Consider the following 24813-nt stretch of genomic DNA (forward strand, 5'->3'; position numbering starts at 1 on the left):
AAACATCTGTTCCTTCATAGGCAAGTCAACGTAAGCTACTATTTCATATCTCATTCTCTTAGCTGACCTGTTTGGTATCTGAAAGGTTCTAGATGTGATGATTTGCTGATTTCTTCTTGAACTTAAGGGTAGAGACCAGTTGTATACCACCTGCAAGAGAGTCACATTTGGCAATATATGAACAAAAGTCAGTGGAAGTGATATGTCTCTGATCTATTTATTCTTCTTTGTTCTCTCTCCTGTACATTTAGGAGAATTTTTTTGTGGACAGGACATTACATATACCAGCCTAAAATATTACACCTGATTAGGTATGTTACAGGTGCTCAGGTTGGAGCAAACACATCATCATCCCCTCACTCAATCAATGAATGAGAGATATCCCCAGGAGGGGCTCCAGAGCAGGGATGTCAAATCATACTTTCTGCATTGAATATAAGGAGCATCTAGGCTCAGAGACAACAACATGGTTCACTCCCAAAGACTGCCTGGGAAGAAAACTAACATACATAACATGAAAACAATTAGAGGTCCAGGACCAACATTATACCCCCAGACATTATGAAGAAGACATGGTAGAATTTCAGCAAACAAAAATTCCGGTTTCCATATCTTCTAGTAAAAAGAAACAAATAACTTATAGAAAATAAACACTTTCTGAAACCGCCTATTGCTACACACTGACATTCATGCAAGTTTAGCCAAATACACTCATTAAATATATATACAGATATTCTCCCTGTTTTAAATAAAATGAACTTTAAAAACCTTCAAATTTGGTTAATAGTAGCCTAAATCTTGAGCCTGTCCTGACCCTGTAGGCTACAAAGTGCAGAAAAAAAGCAGCTCAATCAGCAAGCTTGGAACATCTGACACAGCAAATTGTCTAAGAAGCATGTAGGCAGGGAAGGTTCTTTTGTTCACCTACTCCTTTGGTCATGTCAGGACCACCACTGGTGTGGCAGCAGAAGTGAGCTGCTGCAGGTGGCTGTACCCTGGTCACCCCACAGCAGCATGAAGGCTCCTTGGGGATCACTGTCACCAGCACAGGTTCCAGCAGCCTCCTCATCATCGGGTTGGGTTGTTTAAGAGAGTAATTGCCATTATGGTACTGTTTGCCATGCTGAGGTAGTGGGATTAATCTTTTGCTGTAGACTGTGAAACTGGCTTGCACTGGTTTGACTGAAAGCAAGGTAAATTTCTCCATGCAGTTAGAAACTTTTCTTCTTTGTAGCTAGCACTGTCATTGTTTGGATTTAGTTTGAGAAGAAGATAACACCCTAGGACAGAGTTACTGTTTTTCTTCAAGTAACTCTCCAGTGTCTTTGGTTTGGAACAAAAAGAATGTGAGAGCTTACTCTTATCTGAGTAGTTGTCTGGGAGACAAAACCTTTCTAAGCTCTCTTCCCACAGGGGTGAGGCAGCCAGGAAGGAGGCATAGACGGGGCAGAGCTTGACTGACATCCAGACTGATCAATAAGAGTATTCCATCCCATCGGCATCAGGCTTCATATTTACGGAGAGTTGGATTTTCTGGCTATGGGGAGATGGAAACCCATTCCTGTTCTGCTCCATTTTGGCTTGAGTTCTGTTTTGGAGTTTCTTTTAGCTTGGCTTTTTGTCATTCTACCATTTTGCAGAGGCCTCTGATCCATTCTGCCTTTTTGTCTCTCTCTCCCCCCAGGATTAGCTGTTCAGGGCCAGGGTGCTGCTGCCTGGGACTGGCCACTCAGTGCAGTCAGAATTACACTGAGCATCTTTTACTTTATATTCTGTTTTCCATTTTATATATAGCAGTAGTAGTGGTGGTATATTAGTATTATTGTTATTTTATTAAACTGTGTTTATCTCAGTCCATGAGTTTCTCCCTTCCCTTTTGATTCTATCCCCTATTTGGGAGTATGGGCAGTGAGGGAGTGGCTATCATGGTTATATTACTAGCTTGGGATAAACAGTGACAAGATGTAAACAGGAATACTGTCAGCATTGTTCAGCTGTGCTGTCACGGGTAGAAGCAGGCCATCCTGTCGTGTATACAGAATGAGAGGCAGTTGTTTGTACGTCAATGCAATTTATTAAATGATAAAGCTTATTTTTATTTTTCAGTGATATACATGACAGGCTGTAAAAGATCTTCCTTCACTGAGTTGTCTGGGAGAGAGCAGCAGAAACTTGCCACAAACAACATCAACATTCAGAAAGCCTTAAGAAAAGTAAAGCCAATAAATGTGACATATGTTTGAGGAAATAATTTGAAAAAAAAAAAAAAAAAGTTAAAATGCATTTCAGTGAGTGCAAAAAGGCACTTTACACTTGTTTCTTCCTTCTAAGGCAACCTTTGAAACATTGCCAATTTTAAACACAAGAACTTCCATGCTAAGTGTCAGTCAAGGGGCATAAGTACTACAAAACTTTAATATAGGAAGCTAAAGGAAGTCTTATAAAGACAAAAGAAAATGTAACTTCCCTCTTATCCTAAAAGTTTTCTAATACTGACTTTGACACACTTCACAGCAGGGAAAAGCAGGACCACTTAATCCACACAATGATGATAGAAATATAAGTGACAAAACGCATCTCAAAAAGTGAAAGAAAATGTAAAGACCATCACCTGCTGCTGGCGTCTTCTCCTTGATCCAGGATCTTCAGTCTGAACAACTTGTACTATAATGAATTCCTCTGTTTGCTGATTAACTACATCTGCTACAAATGGGCCTCCTATATCTAACTTCAACAGAGCAGAATCATGAACATCAGTCAGATTCACAGCTGTTAGTAAAGTTGTTAAGGTGTAAATTTCCAGTAAAACTTAGTATAGGCTGTACAAATTCCAGAAAAAAAAAAAAAAAAACATAGATTAGTCAACTTATATTGAAAAACACATCCTTCAGCTAAAATGCTTAAGAAACTACGAAAAATTACAAAACAGATATCAATGTCCTCACGAAGTAGCACTGTTTCATGTGAGTTTCCTAAGGAAAAGGATTTACAGGTTCAGAGCAAATACATCTATCCTTTCCCAGTGACTTTTAAGATCACTTGTACTTTCAGCTGAAACTGCAGATGTACCCAAGCTCCAAAAAAAGCATATGGAAATAGACAGAGAAGTAAGGTTCTTTAAGGGGTTGTACTAGATGAAAGGCTGCATCCTTAGCACAGTAATTTAAACATCACAGAATTCAAACTGGGGAAAACACTGTGGAATTTCCAGCAACAGGGAAAACTAAACCAGAATCAACATCCTATTCAGGCCAGATGATTTCTTTTTGGTAAAAATTTTACACACAGGTTTTCAAACATCTGAAAGACATATTCTCAAGTTCCACTCAGTTGCAGTACTCACAGACTCTTTCTCCTCCAATTCCCTCTTCTATTTTTTCTTTCTTTCTCGGACATCTAGTATAAGGTGTGCTCAAACTACATTCCCAGTCTCATACAATTGAAAAATCAGTCAACCATGATCCACAAATCCATTGGAAGCTTGGCTCTATTAGTCCCAACACATGTAGGACTACTTAAACTTAGTCTTGTCTACTTCTGCTGTGGTTGAGACCCTGTGGGTCTGGGGAAAAGGGAAAGCCTGAGCTCTTAAACCCTTCACAGTCCATTTATTACTATAAGAGAGCAGTATTGTAATTGATTTGCTCCTATCTGACACCAGATAGAGAGCTAAGGCACCACCACCAAAAAAAAAAAAAACAAAAAAAACAAACAAAAAAACAAAAACAAACCACACCACACCAACTTCATTTTACAGATATATATTCTGCTGAAATAATATGACTTCATCACATGTTTGATTGTCTTAACAGCTTTAACATCTGACATTTAACTGAGCATATTAGAGAGTGAATCTCTTGCAAGAAAATGTACAAGATATATATACCTACCAGAAGGATTTTCCCAGAAAGACATTTTGTTGTCCATGGAACTCAGAGATTTTAATAGGAGAACAGTATACTTAGAGGGGATTCAGGGTGATATTTTACCCTGCTTCCCAGTGAGCCCCAGTAAGGCAACCCATGGTAGACCAGTCCCTAATTAGGAAAGCTTTATGACAGTAGGCAGGTGTCCTTCATCTTTAAGGGAGTTGTTGCACCTGTCCACATTCCCAGCAGGAGAACTGGTTCTAGAAGAGAGATGTCTCTCACGATGACCCACAAAAGACCCTAGCCAGATCTAGCAGCAGGTGAGCAGCCAACATTTTGCAGAGCAATATAAATGTCACCCTGCTTAGCACAGCAGGCTGAGCAATTGCCACCTATGTCATTCACGTGCTATTCATTAAGACTGAAACTCCCAAGCAGCTATTTGCTTAAAGGAATCACACTGAAAAGGATATTAAAAAGAAAAATATCTCAGCTGTAACAAGTCAGGAGAATTTACACACATAGCCTTTAGCAAGCATAAATACAAATTACAACAGTCCTATTCTGGTTCTGAAGGTTTTAAGTGTGACTTGCCATCAGTTTTTCTGTGTCCTAATTAAGACATGATATTAATCTCAGCTGGAACTATGGCTATACCTTCAACTAGAGACATTAATTATACCTTCTAAAAGACCTCCTGACCTGAAGTCATTAACCCAATGATTTGGGACACCTCTGGACAGTCTGCCTTTTATTAGGACTGTAGCCAGTAATTTGTGTCTCAAAAAGCCTCAGGTGCATATAATTATGGCATCTTGCTTTTAAGCAATACTTTTAAAATAAATCCCATAATTACCTAGATGACACATTCAGGAGCTATTATAAAAGATGCTTTAAATTAAAGGGGTGGGAAATGAAACCTTATTTTCAAGAAGAGTGGTTCCATCCCTCTTTTCCTATAAAGATGAAGATACTTCAGATGTTTTTCCATTCCTTTCTGTGAATTTATAAAACCATCAGAAAGAACTCTACCAAAATAGGTTCTCCTTTGATTGCAGGCAGAACTGAACATTATTTACTGGTCTGCATAGAGGCTCTGAAATCCCATCAGAGTTATCTTTCTCCAAACAATATTAAAAGACTCTGTCATAATTCCATTGTTAGTCTGCAGCAGATCACATGCTGTATGAAATGGGGAATCAAAATAAGCCAGGAGAAAGCTTCAACCATGCTTATATGAATCAAAATGCTTTTTTTTTTTAATCAAACTGCTCCACAGAACATTTTTGTTCTGCCTTATCTTGGTTTCACATTTCCCTCTAACTGCCAGAATGTGATTTCCTCTATATTTCAATCATTCAGATGTGACTAACTTTGGGGAAAATTATCTTTTTACTTCTAATATCCCCTTTTATTTTGCAACTTATCCATGCTGGGACTTTCTGTCTTTTCTGAACTTTTTTTTTTTTTTTTTTTATGTGGCCTCCAGGGTGTGCATTTAAAGGAAAAAATCTCCCTGAGCAGATTTACAGCCAGAGCTGTTATTTTTTTATTTCACTTGAGCTAAGCTGCCTCAATTTTATGTAGTTTCATTCTTGAAATTATATTACTGCTGTGAATTATCCTGTCAAGGAATTTGGGTTTGTTCGCCATTACCCAGTGGCAGTCTGTATTTGTATATGGCATCAGGTCGGGTCCGTTGGTCAAAACTAAACCAAGAGCTATTTTTTTCTGATCTGTATTTTCTGACTAGTTGTTCCTAGAAGGTATTGCAGAGTGTGCAAAAGCCTCCTCATATCACTTTACTTTTTAGTAGTTTCTGTGGACAACATGGTAGAATGGGATGCAGTGGCTAAACATCTAAATTGGTATTCCTTCCCCACAACTTAGTCTTCTCTGCTGCGGACATCTGCATCTGAGTTGGTTACTCTCTTAAAATTAGTGAAAAGAGGGTGCTCTTAAGATGGAAGCCATTACTTTACTTTAGAACACCACACAAAGATGAGAGGAATTGCTCATGAGAAGCATCAGTTCTCTTTGTTACCTACAAAGAGAGCCCAGGATGACTAACTCAGGTGTAGCTGAGATGAGTCACTCCCTAATTACAGAGTCTCTGCTCTTCCCTCCATCATGCCATTAATTCAGTAGGTACAGAACCAGCTGAAAAGCCATGATTGATGGAGATTTTCTGTTATATTTACATGCAGATGGCTGACTTTATGCTTGCTTTAACATCTACTTGTATTCCCTATTATGAAACGTACCTTCAGAATACTGTATCTATTGATTATTTTCCTCCAAGTTTCCAAGGCGCTTATACATTTTATCCTGATTTATGACCAGGTCACTCATGCTAGTTTCTCTAGGATACTACCATTTTAAAGAAGTCAACCTGCCTGGGTCTTAGCATTTATTTTTACATAGTGTCCTTAACTGAGGTTATTTCTGCATCACTTGGTAATTTTCTCTTTTGATGTCCTGTCCCTGCTTGTAGTTTCTGATGTTGTTTTTATATCATCCCTTCACAACACACCAAGTTGAACCACATGCTTTTCTATACCTATTGGTTTCTCCATCTGAAGAATGCTCTATAACTTTTTTGCCCTTTCTAGAGTGTCAGCAATCTAGTTCAGTTTTCATCTACATTGGATCCATCCTTTCTCTCTGTGCTACATCAGTTATAGAAGTTTTGTGAATCCTTAATAAACTCTTTTTCTACAGCCTTTTCTCAATGATGCCTCAAGATTCTGTTTCTTTGCCTGCCTCTGCACGTGGTCCTGGTCTTCATCCATCTACTTAGAAGCTTGGACGTTGCCTGCAGGCCAAAATGCTTAGAACATTTCCAACAACATCAACAAATATAAATGATTTTTAAATGTGTTCTGCAGGGAAAAATGGAGGAGTGTCTGACAGCAGAGAGTTAGAGTTATAAATTTTTTAAAAATTCAAAGGGTAAAAAGAACTAACGAGGTCAGAGAAGATATTTTATTAAGTTAATTTATGCTCCCTGGGAAAGTAACACATTTTTAGGACCTCCATGGAAGCTGAAAAGTCTGCTAAAATCTGACCATATTCTTGGCCTCACAGTCTTTCTATACATGCCTTTTGTTCAGGGAGCAGGAAAGGTGACTTGCATTGTCACTAATGGTCATGCATGATTACAAGTTTTACTAGTGAGCTTTTCTTGCTCCGAGATTAACACAATTACACCAATCATTCAAATTCATGCGGCTTCAGCAAGGAATTTGATAAGGTCAGCCTGTTTACCAACCTTATGTCTGCTCGATCTAGAGCTTCCCCATCAACTTCCATATGTAGAATTGTTCTAAATAGTTCCACTGAATCCAAATGAAGCAAGATATCTAGCCTGTGATATAAATATCAACATATAATAGCTATTGAGATGCATCTTATGCTTCTGAATTAAGGATCTTAATCTTGGATTGGATGTAAAGAAATCCCTTGGAGATACTGAGGAGGGAGGTGAGTCAGTGCACATAGTCACTGACTGGTCAATTTGATATCTCCAGTTTTGTCTGATTTGGACTGACTGGAGAACCATTCAGCTACAACTTGAGATGATGTATTTTCACTGTGTCTTGTATGTAAAAAGCAAGTAAGTAAGGAACCCCTCACACTTGGTACTATAAAAATACATATCTTGCAAAATGTCAGCCCTTGCTCCAAAAATTTTACTGAGGAGATGTAAAACATTTAGAGAAAACAATCAGATTCAGGACTGAAAGGCTTTAAAATGTATTTACAAAACTGCAAGATCCTTGGCCAGACTCAGAAAGAATTCACAATCCACTCCCCAGTGATTACCAGGTTTCAGGTCCAAGAGAAGGAAGTTCTGACAGTTAGTTTGAAAAGGGAAAACAAAATTGCTTCACCTAGACTGATCTAACTTTCCTTCAGCTATAACAGGAACTGGCAGGAGTATAGATGTTGCAAGGGAAGAAAATAAGATTGTTACCAAAACACTTGCCACTGACAGAGTAAAGATGGAAATTCACAGCTCAACCAAGTAGGTATGAGACCCATTGCACAGCAATGAGCTAGATGAAAATTTACTTTTTCTTATAAAAAGAAAATACTTCTACTATTGAGAGGAGTAGAAATAGCAGTAATTGTATCAGGTAGGGTGAAAGAAAAGAAGGCATTGTATCAGGGAGACACACACTTCTTTAAATGACAGTGTAGAGAAGAGTTTGATTGCATCATTCCTTAGTAGATTCCATGAATCCTCATTACTTTTTTATTTCATAAAGCCTAGTTCAATTTAAAGAGTTACTGCACAGTCCTGCTCCAGCTGTCTGTTCCCCATTACTGGAGACAAATGTAAAATTTTGCTTCGATCGGAATAGAAGTTATTAGAAACAAAGGACCAAACACAGAGTAATTTAGCATTTCAAATTATTCAAGTCTGAAAATCTATGTAAGTTGTGGAGAAGAACGAGAATATTTCTCATTCACTTCTTCCTCAATCAGTTAATGAGGAAAAGTTACCTGAAGGTTTGAATGGCCAGTTACATAAAAATGTTCATGTCTTAGAACAGGTACATGTAACTAAACTAAGAAAAGCTGAAATTTATTCAGACTCAATATCTTTTCTTCTGTTTTTATAACCTGCTTTCCAAAGGCACATCATCTTATTAATTATTGATGTTTCCCATTTAACATACAGCCTTTGATAAAAAGATCTAAAAATGCTTCACACATTTACATCAGTAGAGATACTGAATCTTGCTTCCTGCAGAAAAAGGTCCTCTAGCCAGGCTTCAGTACAAACTTACTTCTTTCTGGTCTTGGAGAGCTGACTGTTAGAATTTATAAGCCAATTAATTCCAAGTGTTGTCAAAAAGGAAGAATATTACCACTATTTTGCAAAACTGAACTTGTATCTGGTGCCGATAGAGAAATCAGTGCTAAAAAAAAATAATAAATATACAAAAATGTAAGGGGGAAAAAAAAAAAAAAAACACCTCAAAAAGCTTCCATTAATTTATAGGAGGCAAGATGTTGTTTTCAGAAAGTGCAGCCAGCACACCTCAGTGCTACTTGCCAGGTTTCTATCCATGGGGATGGATAAAGCAAAGAGAGATACAAGTGGGCTAACAAAAAATAAGTTAATGGGAAAAAAAAACTATGAGACAAAATCCAAGCAAGGGATAAAGTTATAGAAACAAACAAACAAGACCTAGTACAAGTGGCAAATGACTGGTTAAGGGATCAGGAGCACAAGCAGTGTTCTCCTCTGATCCCACAGTTGGAGGGTATGATGAAGAAAGATACAGAAAGACCCAGCAGATCAATACATGGCTGGCTGCAAGACTGATGTCACTGGCAGAATATGGAGTTTTTTGATCATGGGTTGGTTTACATGACATCTGGCCTGCTAGGGACAAATGGGATGCACTTGTCTCAAGGAGAGAAAAGGATCCTTTAACAAGGGTTAGCAGGACTCATTGAGAGAGCTTTAAACTAGATTTGAAAGGGGAAGGGGAGAAAACCAGGTGCAGCAGAGGCAAACTAAAGGGTGTCATGCCAGCATTTGAAGGATGGGGTGCTAGCAAGGCCCTCCAGTCTGCTGTCTCAGTGGAGGTAGGGCATGGAGACCCATGCACTAGAAGACACACAGGTGTTACAGATGTGTTAGATACTGCAGACATGCCTGAGAATGACCACAAAGGAATTAGGGCTTCTCACTAGAAAAAGATAGGTGGCGTCCATAGCTCAGCTGAAGTGCATCTATACAAACGCACACAGCATGGGCAACAAACGAGAAGAGCTGGAAGCCATTGTGAAGCAGAAAAACTATGACTTAGTTGCCATCATGGAAACATGGTGGGATGACTCCCACAACTGAAGTGCTGCATTGGATGGCTATAAATTCTTCAGAAGCGATAGGTGAGGAAGTAGAGGAGATGGGGTAGCCCTGTATATTAAGGATTCTTTCGATTGTCTTGAGCTTGATGAGGATGATGATAGGGTTGAGTGTTTCTCAGTTCTTACCCCATAGAATCAAGGGGAAGACCAACAAGGTGGACATCCTGGTGAGACTCTGTTACAGACCACCCAACCAGGATGAAGAGGCAGATGAAATATTTTGCAGGCAGCTGGGAGAAGTCTCACGATTGCTAGCCTTTGTTCTTGTGTGGGACTTCAACCTACCAGATGTCTGCTGGAAATACAACACAGCAGAGAGGAAACAGTCTAGGAGGCTCCTGGAGTGTGTGGAAGACAACTTCCTGACACAGCTGGTCAGTGAGCCAACGGGGGAAGGTGCTCTACTGGACCTGTTGTTTGTGAACAGAGAAGGACTCATGGGTAATGTGATGGTTGGAAATTGCCTTGGACATAGTGATTGGAAAATGACTGAGCTTTCTATTCTTGGAGAAAGTGAGCCTAGCTACTGCTATAAAAGGGAACAAAAATGCTTCTATAAATACATGAGCAACAAAAGAAGGGCTAAGGAGAATCTTCATCCTTTGCCGGATGCAGGGGGGAACATACAGATGGAGGAGGAAAGAAAGGCTGAGGTACTAAATGCTTTCTTTGCCTCAGTCTTTAATAGTAAGACCAGTTGTGCTCCAGGTACACAGCCCCTCTGAGACAGAAGACAGGGACAGGGAGCAGAATGAAGCCCCAATGATCCAAAGGGAAATGGTTAGTGACCTGCTACATCACACACACAAGTCTACGGGCCCAGATGGGATCCATCCAAGGGTACTGATGGAGCTGGTAGAGGTGATCACCAAGCGACTTTCAATTATTTATCAGCAGTGCTTGTTAACCAGGAAGGTCCCAGTTGGCTGGAAGTTGGCTAACATGGCGCCCATCTACAAGAAGGGCCAGAAGGAGGATCCAGGGAATTACAGGCCTGTCAATCTGACCTCGATGTCAGGGAAAGTTGTGGAACAGACCATCCTGTGTGCCATCACACAGCACATACAAGACAACCAACTGATCAGGCCCAGTCAGCATGGGTTTATGAAAGGCTGGTCCTGCTTGACCAACCCGATCTCCTTTTATGATAAGGTGACAGACTTAGTAGATGAGGGAAAGGCTGTGGATGCTGTGTACCTAGAATTATGTAAAGCCTTTGACACTGTTTCCCACAATATTCTCCTGAAGAAGCTGGCAGCTCGTGGGCTGGATGGGTATGCTCTGCAATGAATAAAGAAGTGGCTGGATGTCTGGGCCCAGAGAGTTTTGGTGAACAGAGCCAAATCCAGTTGGTGGCCAGTCACAAGTGGTGTTCCCCAAGGTTCAGTATTGGGGCCAGTTCTGTTTAATCTCTTTATCAATGATCTGGATTAAGGGACGGAGGTTTAACAGGGCCAAGTGCTGGGTCCTGCCCTGGGGTCACAACTCCAGGCAGCCCTACAGGCTCAGGGAAGAGTGGCTGGAAAGCTGCTTGGTGGAAAAGGATCTGGGGGTGTTGATTGGCAGCTGGCTGAACATGAGCCAGCAGTGTGGCCAGATGGCCAAAAAGGCCAAGAGCATCCTGGTTTCCATCAACTATAGTGTAGCCAGCAGGTCTAAGTAAGTGATCATTCCACTGTACTTGGTGCTGGTGAGGCCCTACCTTGAATCCTGTGATCAGTTTAGGGCCCGTCACTACAGGAAAGACATTGAGGTGCTGGAAAGAGTTCAGAGGAGGGCAACACAGCTAGTGAAAGATCTGAAGAACAAGTCTTACGAGGAGTGGCTCAGGGAACTGGGGCTGTTTAGACTGGAGAAAAGGAGGCTGAGGGGAGACTTTATCACTCTATACAACTCTCTGAAAGGAGGTTGATGCATGGAGGGTGTTGGTCTCTTCTCCCAAGTAACGAGCAACAGAAAGAGAGGAAATGGCCTCAGTTTGCAGCAAGGAAGGTTCAGATTGGATATTAGGAAAAATTTCTTCACCGAAAGGAGTGTCAGGCCTTGGAACAGTCTGCCCAGGGAAGTGGTTGAGTCACATCTCTGGAGATGTTTAAAAGACATACAAATGAGGTTCTTAGGGATATGGTTTAGTGCTTCAGTTAGGTTATGGTTGGACTTGATGATCTTAAGGGTCTCTTCCCACCAGAATTATTCTATGAAAAGTGCTAACGAGATATCATATGAAAAGCAGGTGACCCTCATGCCAGCAGATGCAGGTCTATCCCAACAGACAGACAGAAAGTCCTGCCTCCTAGCAATCCTAAGTTCTAATGGGCATGACAGAAAAAAACAAAAATACTTAAGTGACACTAAGATGATGAAGGATATGAAGTCCAAAGGTGATCACTCTACTTGATTTTTTAAAATATTTCAGACTTTGTTTTGATTTTTTTCTAGTGTATGCAGACATATTTTATGCATGAGCATACATTCATAACATTAATGTGCATGAGCATTTTGGGAAAGAAATAGAAATGAGAGCAAGGAATTTTTAAAAAAAAAAAAGTATACAGTGTTTAATACCCATTCAACACTTCTTAACAGCTTTTGAGGCATGAGCAAGAGATGAGGTTTTCATTTGCATAATTTAGCATTATATGAGCAGAGGGACTTATTTTCAACCCAAAGCAGTCTCATATAAGAACCTCTAAGGGTTTTGTGACAAGGACTACTGCAGCACACCTGTCAGCCTACCAGGACATTCTTGTAGACATTCAGAGTGTAGAGCCTAACGTCCACTGGGAATACCACAGTCTGTCAGCCAGCATAAATCACATCTTCAACACTACCATGTCAATGGTTAAGAAGACTACACAAAAATATTAATAATTTATTCACTATGTAACAAAGTAGAGGACAACTGTGTGAGCTTACTTCTGTGCAAATGAAGACTGGCAGTGAGATGACATGCAGAATTGCCTGTGCCTTTTCCAAATCTCTTTTAGAAATGCAGTATTTCTCCTTGACCCTTCTGCTTGAATTAGCACATCACCTTGAAAATGAATCGTGGCTTTGTTGGGTTGCTTGCCTCTCACATATTTTTCATTAATTCAGTGACCTCAGATGGGAACACAGGGACAGAACATTCAGTTTCCAACACACATGACACAAACTAAGAAGCTTCAGCTCCAGGTTTGTCAAGTAAGAAAGAGAACTGCTATATTCTGACTGTCTGACAGCTTTTTGGCTCAAAGCATCCTGACATGATAGGTAAAATATGAAATACAGGAAACAGGTTGTCCTTATTTGCACTCAAATCCCAGTCCCACCAGCACTTCGCTGAAACAAGCAAAAGGAATAACTGGTTGCAGAGTCAATGTGTAAGGTGCAGCAGCTATAATTCCAATCCAAAATCTGTGGAAAGAAAGCAAAACCTCAACCTATGCTATGAGAGTGGACTAAAACTTAAACTCAAAGACTTCCTGTCAGTACACCCTCATTTGGCAGACTGGGCCATGACAGCTCTCATGCTATGCAGCACCACACATATATAGAAGATTTCAACAACAGTTCAAGGACACAAATACTGACGTGACCAGAATACTGATGGGAGTTTACAGTTTAAGTTGTCACTGGTCCTACTAAATTTTCGCTTGCTTTTCTCCAAAAAAGCAGTCTCAACATTTAATTATAAATGGTCCTCAGGCACTAGACTTTTCTTCTTCATTTACCCTACTAATTGTAGTGTTATATGGTGTCATTATTGGCAACAATGAGAATGCTGATAATCAAATCTATTTAAAATGGACTATCCCTGATTAAAGCCATGAAACTGCCCAGTTAAGCAGAAAAAAATCATCATTTGAAAAATTAAATCCTACCGCACCTTTTCAAAGCAAGACATCCCAGGAGCTTGTGAAATATATCTATAGGTAAATCACATTCTAGCACCAGTGAAATAAGAGCCAAGCAAATTACAGACCAGACTGATTAAACTAGAAATATAGTGGAAACAGGAAATGTAAGTTATGTGCAAAACTTTTTGTTTGTTTACTAACAGAATTCTTGTCCCTCAAAGAATTTTCACATTCAGATCTGCATTTACCTGTGATGAATCCTGTTACTTGATCTTTCTGTGGGCTTAAATTCACTATTGAACAATGTTGCATGGAAAATTAATGAAGTAATCTGCACCTCCACTGAAAAATTTCTACAGAGCCACAAATACAGCCATATGGCTGTGCTAAGCTGTTCTGGAAACATATTCACGAATCATCTAGTTTCCTGCTTTTGAAGGAGATCACTGGGCATTATGGCGCTACTATACACTACAGACAGTATACAACTGGCCTGGGGTGCAGTTGCTGCAGCCAGGTGCACGTCACAGCCATGGTCCTAGCTATTTGCTGGGCCTTGATCTCACTGGGTCCGCAACCCACTTCCACATTCTTGGCTTCATGCAGACATAGAACACGAGGACTGAATAAATGCCACAAGGTGCCGCAGACAGGTACCATTCAGCATGACTTGGACAGGGAGCACAACTGTGGCTTGCGTCAAAGGATGCATCTACATGCAGCCCAGGCTCTGAGGATGCCCAGTCCACTCATGGTATAAGACAGAAAACACCCACCCACTCAAACAGTTTATCAATGGAGCATCAGCTCTGTTCTGGTTGGTTTTTTTTTCAATAAAAGGATACAGAAGCTTTCCAGAGGTGATACAGCCAACATCTGCCAGGACACACTTTGATCTGGATAAATGCCAAATAAAATCTAGGGCAAGGATAAAAACAAAACATGCATTAATATCACAAACTGAAAAATACCTGCTACACCTATCTCAAATATTTAAATAAGACTCATTCAAACTATACATTAAACTGTAAGGTTCCTCTCAGTATTTTCAGGGATGTTTCCTCGACAACTGAAAAGCAACCCTGAGATACATAACAAGGACAGGTAATATTATTTCCTTAAGCTTACTGCCAAAGCCACATATCTCTTAGGACAAAGTTGAAATCTTAAGGATCTATCTGGAAAGCAACACCCGCATCTGAGGAAATCCAGTGTCGTCTATTTCATCTCCAATTCAGAAGCTCTGCTTGCCAAAAAAGGGCTCCTCACAGCAGCTAACAGGATAAACTCCAACTTCGTGAAATATTTCTCAAGTCTTGCAGCTTACTATTTTGCAGATTTTGAAGATTTTGGTAGAAAAGGTCAGGTCTCTGGCAGCCCTGGTAGGGAGCTGCCCACTTCCCCTTGGCCTTCTGCCTTTCACACCTTGGAGAGCTGCAATTGCTGGTGCATCCTCCCCAGCACAGCTTTTCTTATGAACATTCCCCAGATGTTAGCCAGTATGTAAAAGCTCATCCTAAATTCAATAGCAAACCATTAAGGACATGCAAATTTGAGTTTAAGCTGCCGCCTCAAACTCAACTGCCTATACTACCATGTCATCCATTGTGATGGCAAGTACACCAAACAGTGGTCTGATTCAGTATACTGCATGTTATTTTCACTTTTTGCCATCTTGTCCCCACCCTTAAGACATGGTTTTTTTAGCTAAGACCAAATATCACACCTCACTTTGAACTAATCCTAAGAAACTGGAGGAGAAAGGGAGAGATTGGGTTGACAATTCAATACTTACAGAGCAGATGACTACAAAGATTAAAAGGCCTGAAACTTTCAGGAATTTTAGACAGCATCTGAAATGTGAGAAACATTTGTTTACTATATGTCTAGATTTAAATAAATCTTTTCTGTTCTCTTAATAGCTCTGACTTTTCAGAAGCATCATGGTGAGCACTTCTGGTTGATAATATACTACATCAGAATACGGACACCACTACGCGGGGTTAGCAGGGGCTTGGGAAGCCTCAATGAACATAAGGGAATTCTGCTGTACGGAAAGATTTTACCCCTCGAGCTGCAGCATGAGCTGGTGCTGGGACCTGGAGCCACTTCTGAACTGCTGCTGCCAGCCTCTGAAGGACCCAGAGCCCCACTGGCTCTCCCTGGTCTCCCCCAGGGAGACAAAGGAGTATTTCCAAGGCAGGGAGGTGGCAGACAGCAAAGCTTGTTGCATGGAGGAGTCGTGTCATGAATGACTTCCTCAAATCTGGACTTATGATATACGTTCTGAAAGGCATTGGGAGAGCACAGTTTGAAGTCAAGAACAAGCTTTAAGAATCTCTCATTTTTAACAGTGTCTCTTTAAAACAACTATATGTCTTGAGCATCTCTAGATAAACCAACTAGCAAAATTAGAATTTATTTTGCATAGCACAGCTGCACTCGTTGAAGGAATGCCCAGTTCTGGAGATTTGATGCCATCAAGCTTTCTGAAGTGTCAGAGCTTACTGCTGAGTGGTTTAAGCTAGAATAACTCTAAATTAAAATGCAGATGTTGAAAACGCATGCTCTCGAGTAAGAAATCTTTAAGATTTAGCACTTTTAAATTACCATTTTTTTAATCTTACCATAAAAGGCAGCTCTTAACTAATTATTTTTTTGCTGCCCATCAGTATATCACACAGATGTCTTAATTTACAGAACTCTTTTTGGTGATTTACTCTTATTACAACTTTTCATTAATTGATAGCATTGATTTTTATCCCATTTTTTTCAAAAGTAAATATTCAAACATTGCTTTTCTGACAGAATGACAAATGTAAGGTTTGATTTAAGCCTGATGATGAGCAAGAAGGAAAACATTTCAAGTTACTAGGATAACTAGTTGAAAACAAGGGCAATAAATAGTTTCATTGACAGGTGCTATAGACCAAAATATTAAAGCAGAGTAGTCTGAAAAGAGTCAGAAATAATTTATAATCACAGTGGAAATAAGTCCCCGAATCAAGTTCACTGACTGAAAACAGCTTGTGGGACTGGATACACATTTTTTAGAAACATTGTTTTCTAAATATCTCTTTTCTTTAGAATTCTCCAAACAGGCAGAGGGAAAATGGGGGGAGGGGCGGAAATGGCAGCTAAATCAGCTAACAAAAATATGTTTCCGCAAACAAAGTGATACAAGGGAGCTACGATAGCCAATAAAATACAAGTGGTAGCAACTTTATGCAAAGTTTGCACAGCATAAAATTCTAGAGAAGGGAGAGGAAGAGAGGAAGCCAACTAGGTGGCTTCTTCCAGAAATGTCAAGTAGCCCTGCTCTAATGAAAAACAAGGAGGCAGAGAAGGAGAAGAGGTTAATAAAGTCTTGTAGAGAGAGGAATGACAACAAAAGCCATTATCAGCACCTCACAGCTTATAACTTCTTTTAGTACTGTGTGATTTATGGATAATACCTAGTGCCAGCTTAGTCACGTATCCTCTCTTCTATTTGTCTGTTCTCTCCAACTCTATGTTACAGTTCTATTTTGGTATTTTTGAGAATTTGTTATGTTATGAATTATTAAAGCCCAGTCCAGATTGGTTTTGTTATAATGCACTTAATACTTTGTTTGCACTTCCAAATCAATAATAATAATTCAAATTATTATTGAAACAAGGAACATCAATAACTTGATTTTAAGACATAAGAGAAGTCAAAACCCATAAATTAAGTGTTTATAAATTCATAACCACTTGTCTATAAATAACAGAAACTCATCAAAAGAAGCTGGTTAAATACAATAAAAAAGCTTTTGGGAATGGTTATTTTATTAAATGTAGAATTTAGAAAGCACTTTCCCTCTCATCTGTTTGTTTTCACAGCATTTCGTATTAGGGAAGCAGCGCTTTTAACAGCTTACAGTTGAGAAGTGATCAGCCTTTGACTCACTCACCCATGGTTTGCAATCTGTCTCTTTCTACAGCACTAATCTGGCACAGCAATATAAGTACAATATCTGTGTCAAATCCCGCACTGATACATGCCTCCAGCACAATCCCATTTGACTTCAGTTGGAAATGTATGAAGTATAAATCTATGAAGAATTTCATCCCCTGATCTAAACCAAATGATTTTTAGTCCAATCTGCATGTGGTGTTAGGCAGTTTAGCTCCATTTATTATCTAAGCGGAGTTACGTTGATTTATGGCGGCCAAGAAGCTGGCACCAAATGTACAGCCTGCACTATAGCAATGAAAATATTTCAGGGGAAGGTCTGCCAGAGAAATGCACTACCCCCCAGATTATAATCCTACTCTGTATTGAAAACAATGGATTCTACATGCTAGCTCGATGCCTTTGTTCCATCAAATTCCAGGGTAAGCTACCGTGAGTGTGAAGAAAGACGCCTGCCAAACTTCTTCACATCTGCTCATGTTGCACTAGTTTCAGCCACTGAAATTCTCCTGCTCCATCTGTTCAGCAGCAGTGCAGGGTAGCGGCACTCCACACAATACTGAATGCACAATGAAAGGAGGAAAATAATCGTGAAGTGATGAGCTAAGGCAAGGCACAGATTGGGAGAAGATGCAAGGACATCTCACTGGAAATACTCCACAGATCAACACAGAGACATGGACATGCAAGTGCTGGGCTCCAAGAAAATCTGCAGAGGGGAGGCCAAATCAAACTAGTAAAAAAAGTGTTGAAACTCTGGAAGGGGCAGAGAGAATTAGTATAAAAGTTTAAAGGGTTTGCTAGTTAAATCCCAGGCAAAAATATCCTGAGAAAATTTGAATTTAAGCTCTTAACAGGTTGAAATCCTTTAATATATGAACAGACTCAATTTTCTCTATGCCTAAATGAGCTAAAAGGCTACTTTGAGGTAAAGAGTGAAATACATTAATGTTCTTAAACATACAAAAATGCTTGGTTAGATTTTGCCTTGTGTGCATTTGAAAAGCTACAGAAAGACTGTGTTAGATACATATTTTAATTGAACTATTTCATAAAAGCAACAAAACACTGAAGAATAAATCTGGTGAATCAACCAAGTGGCTTTTAAAAAATTGTTTCAAATTAATGTTAGAAGCTATATAGGAGGTATTTAATTACAAATTTATAATAGGTGTTATGATTGATGTTTGTAAGAACAAGGGGTTATTGATCATTAGGTAGAGGATACAATCAATTTCACCAGGGTTTGTAAACTATTGATGGCAAGATGCAGCCTAAATATGGAGTGTTATTTTATTCATTTGCAGAAAATAAATAACTTTCTAGACATCTATAATAAAAAAAAAAAATCACTGTAGAAATTAAACAAAACAAAACAAAAAAAAAAAAACCATGCAAAAGGAAATAAATAAATGTTTGAATTTAGACCTCATCTTTGATAAATTGAACTTGATGTGAAGGTTGTCCAAGATTTCACATTTCTCAGAAGAAGCAGATCTGGACAAACTTGTCATTTCACTTCCTAGTTGAATCCTTTGCTCAAACTCTGCAGAGCTGTTGTCCCATGAATCATCATCTGTGGTAAAATCTGGATTATGAAGAGCCATGCACTGCAACCTGTCACACATTTTCAGTGAACACAATTAAACAAAACGGTGGTTTATTTCAACAGATCGTAGATTCAACAGACCTTGCATATCTTTAGGTTCATTGTTATAGATTTTAACTGAAAAATTCATAGAAAGAGATTCATTCAGTACAGACTGAGCTCACCTTGGTGACATGGGCGGGTAGACTGGGGAACAAAAACAAAGACCCCATGACATTTAGGTGCACCCGGGAGAACCAGCTTTCTGAGGCACAAGGCAGAGGCACTTCAGGATTTGCTGTGTAAAGCCCCTATAAGGACCATGCCTATAGCTCTGCTGTATACAGCCTGCAGTTGCCTACCCTTAGGGCTCTCTCATCACCTTGACCTCAGACCTTTACTCCCTTCCTTCCCCATTTACAGCCCCTTCTTTCCACTCAAGCTCTTCCAGAGTAATTCTCTGCTCACAACCCCTGCCATTCACTTTATTTCCCAGCAGGTTTGATGTCAGGATATAAAAAGAACCGTGCACAATTAAACAGAAGAGGGCTTCGAAAAAAAAATATAGAGTAAAATGAAAGTAACTCACCCATTTTCCTCTGAGGAAACCTTCAATAGTGGTGTCTTCTCTGTAAAGCCAGTGTTTTTTGACCTTGAGCTGAATAATTTCGAAAAATTGAAGTGATATCTTTGGAGGGGAGAGAGGGAAAAAAAAAAAAGAACAGTAAATCTGCAGCACAATGATTCACTTCAGTTCTATATATTTACAGTTCTACATATTTTGCTACAAGTCTACCTAAGTAGTTAAGTATCCTTTAAGAATGGTGTTCACCTAAATTAAGGTGTTCATTAAGTTTGAACTGCTCATGGTAGTTATTTCCTTACAGTCATGGAGGGCTCTACTGCATAAAATAAGATAAACTTATCCTAAAAGCAACATCAAAAAATAATCAATTAAATTCTCTCTGGATGCCAGAGGAACAATAGACACCTAACTCGCACACACATGCTTATATTTTAGACACCTAAATTTACAGTGGAACAACTGCACTGTAATATTAGTGAGGTGAAATTCTTAAGGTAAATAATTACATATATTCATATAAGTTCACATTAACATACTTCATAAAACATAAAATAATAGGATCACTTCTGTCCCGTAAATGTCACTTGAGACATGGATCACCAGAAATCCAGTAATCTCTACAAAAACCTTAGGACCCTTTCTATGAGAGAAGAAAGATTTCTCTGAAGTATAAATATTTCATTCTTGCAGCACAATCTCTTCCATACTGTTTCTGTCAAGTCTTGGTCCTGGTGCTGCAGATAATTAACAGAGTAAGCTACCTCTTGCCATATTGCAGCTTCGCATTGTTCAGAAGCTTTTTGCTAAAATATAAATCTAAAAGCTTAAGAAACAGCTGATGACAAACAGAATCACAGGGGTTTAGCTTTGGGGCAAGATACTGGGAGAGATTAAATAATTGAGCCATTTCAGAGCTCTCCCCAAGACCTGGCTCTTCCAGAGATATTTCCCATCAAAACCACCATTATTCAGACATGCTTAGATTTATTCCATTCAAAACTGCACCACTCACCACCAGAAAGTGCCAAAGAAATCTGCCAGACATACAACTAACATGCAGATCTCATTACTCCCAGAGACACTTAGAGGAAACCTAAAATATCTTCTGCTATTGCTGGACTGGGAGGGGAAAGAAATTATAAAACCATAGAAAACTAAATAAATACACAAAGGTGGCTGGCAATTCAATGTTCTAAATGTAAGGCTAGTCCAAAAGAAGAATCTGTGTATTTAACTTTATAACACAATAGAAGACAATAGAATTCCTTGCAATTTGTAAAGGTATGCATGAACTCAGACTGTGTAAATATAAACCCCCCAGTTAATGCTTCAGCTTGCTTGCTTAGTAGTGTTATCATTCAGAAGCCAGATATAGAGCAACTGGGTATGGTTATTTCAGCCTTGAGTGGCCACAACACTCACTCAAACTCTGCTGTGAGTACCATATTTGCAGTCTCAACAGAAAAGAATGAATAAATTAGAGAGACGGAATTATCCGGTACCTCGGGTCAAATGTTGGACAGATTACAATTTAGGTGCTACTTTGCACTGACAGTTCATCTGTGAAGTGATGATTGCATACTTCGAAGCTACTGAAGTGCTTCCTTTTTTAAAAAGGAGAATATCATTCACACAACAAGTTTAAGTGGAGAAATTCTGGTATTTTGAAGCAAGTACTATTCTAATCTTATCATAGCCTCAGATGTGAAAGATTGCCCAGAGCTTTTACAAAATGGAATTCATAAGGATAGCAAAAACACTATTAGGACTTGAAATGTGTGCTCACTGAGTACTACTGATATGCTCCTGGCTAATTCCTGCATCCCAGTATATTCAAAGTTTGCATCCAAAGGTGACCATTTCAATAAAAATTCTGACAGTGGACCTTGAACTTGCATATACAGAAATTCATCTCGCACAAAGGCCAATTAGCTGTTTCTGCTCTTAAATAAAATGATGCCACTTGTTCCACAAAACAGGCTCCAAATAATATCTACTACATGCTGTTCTGGTCTAAATTCACAATGCACACACCATTAACCTTTCCACACTTACTTTTTTTTTTTTTTTCCTCATAGGACATGTGCAAAATCCAAGCTTAATAACCAGAAAACTTTCTACAAAGAACTTCCATTTTCTTCTAATTGTTAGAGGTTGATACCAGTACTGCTTTATGTTACATAGGCATACACATCTGCTGACACTTTCCCAACTCAGTAAGTCTTCACCACTGCCATGAGTGACCAGTCTGTAAAGGGCAGTGAAGTGCAGAGCAACCACAGGTTTGGTGGAAGGTGGTTTAAATGACAGAACCTGACAGGATCCAGAAGGCGAGTTGAAGTCATCACCCTCGCTTTCTTTTCACACACTTGGTGGTATAGGGTGTGCCACTTTCAAATGGTAGAGCTTCACAAATTGCCAAGAACGGTCCATACAGTGAAAATGGAAAAGGTTTTCAGATAAAGTGAAAACATTTAGTACATGACAACATCCATTTGTAGAGAATAAAAACACATGGACAAGGATAAGCAGCAGGAAACAGCCAGGCTTGACAAAACAAAAATAATTAGAGAAAAAGCAGAAGAGCCTCTACTCCCCCGTGATGTGATTACTCTAATTAGAGAATGAGAGTAATATAAACAATAAAGCTAATTAAGGCGTAAAAGAATCTTGAAGGCCGAAAGCTCTAGAAAGAAAAGTTGAAAAAACATCAGGAAAAAATAGCATGGATTATAAAAATTAAATTCATCCCTTAATGGAGAACCTAATGCAAGCCCCTCTGTATCTGTCATACTTTTGCAGAGACACGTTTGGTGTGATTTGGTCATCCTCTTCATCAAAAGACAACAGAGAACAACTGCAAGCAAAACATCAGAAGGCCCAAAGACACTCTGTTACTAGAGGAGCAAGTCTACAATGCTCAAAAATTTTCTCAGCATCGCTCTTGTTGCTCCTCAGCCATGCAAATGGATGGCAATTATGACACTGTGTAAATAAGGGAAAGATATCAGTGTGACACGTTTCAAAACCTAGGATCAGTTTACAGTTTGAATGTTTCTTCACAATCAACTGGTTAAACATACGTGCTAAAATGGAGTACAGTCTATCTCAGCTGAGCAAATCAGCAACATTACCAAGGAGCTGATCACCAGGTCAGCTCATTAGCCCATGTAGACAGACCCATTCACAGGATCAGAAAAATTGGTCTGAATTGACACTATGTGAGGAGCCGATAAATCAGACACCAGTTGTGTTCTTTTCTCATTATTAGGCTCAAAAATCATCAGCATTTTATACACGAAATATCAGAAGAGACATTAAATAATTACCTTTACATATATACACATTTGTATGTAGGTACATGCATAGATCTTCACAAAACAATTTAACATTCTCATTTCCCTTTCATTCAAAAGCAATGGGAGAAAATTAAAACCAAAAGCTATGGAAAGAAGTGTTTGATAGGGACTTCTTCAAAGATTTACAAAGCACCACTCATACAGAAAGATCCATGTAGAACTGACATCGGAAAAAAAAGGAGCATGTCCTGTCTTCTGTACAATAACAGTTGTGGCCACTTTCATTCCCATGTTTGCTACAGCTGGGCATGTTGGTTGTTTTTTTTAATTTGGAAAATCTTTTGAACAGAAGATTGTGTTCTTAACCACTTGGCTACTGCTGTGACAGTCATATATGAAGATTTTGGCTCTCCCTGCAGAAGTATAGGTATGTTCTGAAGAAGTGTGTATTTTCTGAACTGGTTACTTGCAGTCAAAGTCATACTTTCCCATTGCTAATCTTTCAAGCAATTACAATTTCTAACTGTCTCCGTAGCAACCCAGAAGAGAAATCAGCATTGTAGGAGTGCTGTCCACACCCCAGAAGATAGAGCAGGTTCTGCCATGTCATGGAGATGTCCATAGAAGAAGCTCCAGCTGCCTGACAGCAGCTGGAGAAGGATCTCACCCACAGCATTCACAAATAAAAGGGTCCAAATGCAAGCCCTGGGCATCTATTGCAGAAGTTTCCACAATGTCTTGCTGTGCCATTGCTCCCATGCACGAGCAAGGTTCACAGTCTTTTGGTGTCAATTTGCACTCCTCTACAGCTGTACAGCAGAGATATGTCCTTCTGTCTCCTACACTCTTTTGAGCAGTTTGAGGAGAAGCAGGCTTCTCCTGCCTTCCTGGCTGTGTGGAGAGGTGCAGGATGAGCAGAACAAGAAAGGAAGAGATATGGGACATGCCCAGCAGACACTGATGGGCTGATGACTCCTTAGACATTACTCAGAGTTGGTGGCTACCTTCCATTACCTGCAGGTGATACCTTCCAAAGTCTTCAGAGGACTTTGTTTGAAGCCCAAAGAGATAACTCAATTGTTGCCATCGAGCACTAGACCTGCCTCCTGACTGCATTTTCCGGCATTTCCTAATGTGTTTACACGTGCCACTTTCAACAATAGGAAAAGGAAGACTTTGTGGTAGGAACTGCAGTTCAGCAGTAAGCAGCCTTTCACCAAATACACTACAGCAGAGGACACCAAAAGAAACAAAGTCCTACAGAAACCTAGGGAGGAAAAAGACCATACTCATCCTAGTTAGCTGGCAAACACTTAAAATAATCACTAGGTTTGGCTGGAACATATTATTTAGCCTTATATTGAAAAGATTAATCATGCCACAAAATGCATTAAGTTTTCATTTCCTATAATAAAAAGCATACATTTTAAACATGAGCTAATATAATGCTTCATCTGCCATATGCTAAGTCGTGCACACAACTATCAGTAAAAGAGCTATTTCTATGACAACAGAAAGCAATAATTCTCACTTCTATGGAAAGGATTTGGTCAGAATTGAAGAAGAGGTGAATATGAAAGCAAATGTATTGTTCAAGGACATCAACAGTTATGTTCAAAACTTATTGGAAATTTCACTATATAAAACATTAAAAGCAGAATCTCTTCAAGAAAAATAAGTTAGCATTCTTCCCTGAATGTGTAATCGCTAAAACCATTATAAGTGTAAGGTTGCCCCTTAAACAAAAGTCCAGGAATACTACTGAGCCAAGAGATTACAACAAATACAATAAAAAATTAAGCCAAT

At 39.3% G+C, this 24813-nt stretch overlaps 1 protein-coding gene across 1 annotated transcript in view; it reads right to left on the reverse strand.

Annotated features, from left to right (window-relative positions):
- The window catches only part of OCA2 (OCA2 melanosomal transmembrane protein), a gene marked incomplete at both ends in the record, with an annotated part of 177946 nt that overhangs the window by 135272 nt on the left and 17861 nt on the right, over positions 1 to 24813 (reverse strand). The window contains 6 exons of the mRNA XM_080345885.1: positions 68 to 150; positions 2612 to 2769; positions 14443 to 14515; positions 15393 to 15450; positions 18963 to 19151; positions 19712 to 19810. Coding sequence (XP_080202011.1) covers positions 68 to 150; positions 2612 to 2769; positions 14443 to 14515; positions 15393 to 15450; positions 18963 to 19151; positions 19712 to 19810 — 660 coding nt within the window. The remainder of the gene's footprint in view (positions 1 to 67; positions 151 to 2611; positions 2770 to 14442; positions 14516 to 15392; positions 15451 to 18962; positions 19152 to 19711; positions 19811 to 24813) is intronic.

The sequence above is a fragment of the Nesoenas mayeri genome (genome assembly GCF_963082525.1).
Source record: "Nesoenas mayeri genome assembly, chromosome: 1".
NCBI classification, from domain to species: Eukaryota; Metazoa; Chordata; class Aves; order Columbiformes; family Columbidae; genus Nesoenas; species Nesoenas mayeri.